At 39.7% G+C, this 2,544-nt stretch overlaps 1 protein-coding gene across 1 annotated transcript in view; it reads right to left on the reverse strand.

The window, feature by feature from the left end:
- LOC102384812 (integumentary mucin C.1-like) overlaps window positions 1-2,544 on the reverse strand; it is a 24,822-nt gene that overhangs the window by 4,831 nt on the left and 17,447 nt on the right. The window contains exon 7 of the mRNA XM_006034941.1: window positions 1,220-1,366. Coding sequence (XP_006035003.1) covers window positions 1,220-1,366 — 147 coding nt within the window. The remainder of the gene's footprint in view (window positions 1-1,219; window positions 1,367-2,544) is intronic.

Raw genomic sequence — 2,544 nt, forward strand, 5'->3', positions numbered from 1 at the left:
ATGAAATGCACCTGTGGCTTTTCAGTGCTAATGGGAACAAAGGCTTCTTCTTTCCTTTGGGTCAACAAACGTAACTCTAAGGACATTTGGGGAACAGTTCTGCCAAGAAGATGTCTTTTGGCCTGCTCGCTTTTCAGAACAGAATCAGATTTCAGGGTTTTCTATTTGAACATTTTTTTTTCTAGCCTCCTCACTACTAAGTAAATATTTGGCTCCTAATCTAGGATACAGGGTACAACAGACTATTTTACAGGTTATTTGAAGCCAAACTTATTCCATACATTTTGCACAGGAGTAAACTCTTTGTAGTAGGTACTATCCCCAGCTCAGAATCTCTTCAGAACAGTTTCCTCAGACATATCCTTAGTGCTCTGAGTTACACCCATGGCCCCAGTCTTGCAGGTGAGCATAGCAGGATGCCTGGATATTGTGTGATCAGAGCCATGGTCTTATGTTTTTCACTCATGGATGCCCGGTTTCCTTTAGAGACAAAGCGTGGGAATAATCTTTTTTACACTTTAGGGAAATACTACAGCTACTACTAGCAGATATAAGACCTGCTAGTATCATTTATTTAAGGAAGAAGCTAATAGAGTTGAGGCTCCACAAATGGGGAATTTACTTGAAGATCACAAGCAGGGAAAGTGCTGGGAATGCAAGTCCGGGGGGGAGGGGGAGGGGAACAAGAGCGGGTAGCTACAGGGGGAAATGAGTGACACTGGAAATAATTAGTTGGAATCAGGAGATACTGAGGAGAATAAAAGACCAAAAGGTCCTAGAATGGGAATGATCTCTTATAGCAGGCATTGAATGTGTTCTGTGAGGAGTTTTTGACCTGTTTCCTATGTAAAATCTGAAGTCCCATATAGCTTCTGAAAACAAATTCACATAAACCATAACATACCCTTAAACTTAGCCAGAAAACCATAGTTGGATGTTTGTTAACCTTATGACTCAGATACTCATAAGGCAAAGCAAATGATTGGTGTAAGGAGTCCAAGAAAAAGAGATATAGGAGACCTGAAAGTAAGGTTTGAATGCTGCCCAAGTCTGCTAATATCCTTGTTGTTACTCTTTACACTGTTCTTATGGAAGCCTGCACCCATTTAGTTGCCCTTTGTATAGTTTATACAATGCTATTCCCTCTCCCCACACCAGTACACATTTATGCCTAGTTAAGTCTGAGAGAGATCAGGTATATGTCAAGGGGATACATTACATTGGTTTGGTTCAGGAACGAAGCACCAGGGAACACCAGCGACTGCTGAGCTGAAACAGCATCCTTGAGCCACACACTGCTCAGCAGTGATATCTGGTTGTCCACAGTTCTCTCTCATTTTTGGATCTACTTGACACTGGCAGGATGCTGATGAGAATACAAAAATAGCGAAGTTACTGCATGTCTCCTTTCATTCCTCCTGGCATTTTTAGCAGTCCGATAAGTATAGGTGTGAAGAGGTAAAACCAACGCAGAACTTTTAAGTTATTGGTAAGTAGTAGAATTAGATACAAATCATAATAGCTGTACTTTAAACATTTGAATCAGCAGATGTACCAGTAACAGCTCAACTAAACGCTTCCAAAACATACTATACTTAGTTATTATCTATCCATTCTTGTGTCTCATTAAATATCTTTGTCCGATGATGCAGAATGAACACCTTTTAGCTTGCATTTACATAACAGTGATGTAAATTTGGTTTACAGTGTGCTTTTTAGGTGCAATTAGCTGTGATAGGATAGTATGAGTAAAGATCTTTCTAATTCTAGTTCTACAATAGATAGTAGAGCATGTCTACATACGCATTACTGTGCCTTTTCTAATGCACATTAAATTTCATACCTCACAAGTACTAAATTTAATGCTCCTTTTCTAATGCTTATTAAATTTAGTGTCTCACATTGGAAGTACTAAATTAATGTGCATTAGGCTGTGCTACTGCGCAATAGTACATTTGCATGCTTTTTTAGTGATGCTTAATGAGCAGTAGACTATTTTACTGTACATTAGCATAATGTCACTTTTTTATGTGATGATTTAATGCACAGTAAAATAGTCTACTGTGCATTAAAGCACATGTGTGGATGCACCCTCAGGGTATCTGCTTCCCCATTACTACGTATTTTCTGATTGCTGGTTATTTTACAATTAAAATTATGCTTGCAAATAGACATTGCCTTTCTCCTGGAAGAAAGCATTTTGTCTTGTGACCCTGCGGACTTGTAGTCCACTGTCCTGCTTCAAGCCCCTCTGAAGTGAGTGGGATACAATGTGCTATTGGGATGTTGTGGTATATGTCTGTAAATTTATTTCGTGTATTCCAGGGTCAAGCTGGCCTGGATGCGTTCTCATGCTTGTCATCTATTGGTAGAGAAGCAGCAATGCACCTCTGAAGGGTGGTGAGTGTAGTCCTTCCATGCCCATTTTGATCCATGTCAAACCCCAGGATGATCAGACCTGCATCAGTTGCAATGTCTATTTATGGCCTACAAGAGTTAATCTTACTCCCACCAAAGTCAGTAGGACTGTTATAACTGAGTTCA

This window comes from Alligator sinensis, unplaced genomic scaffold, assembly GCF_000455745.1.
Source record: "Alligator sinensis unplaced genomic scaffold, ASM45574v1 scaffold643_1, whole genome shotgun sequence".
In the NCBI taxonomy this organism is placed as follows: Eukaryota; Metazoa; Chordata; order Crocodylia; family Alligatoridae; genus Alligator; species Alligator sinensis.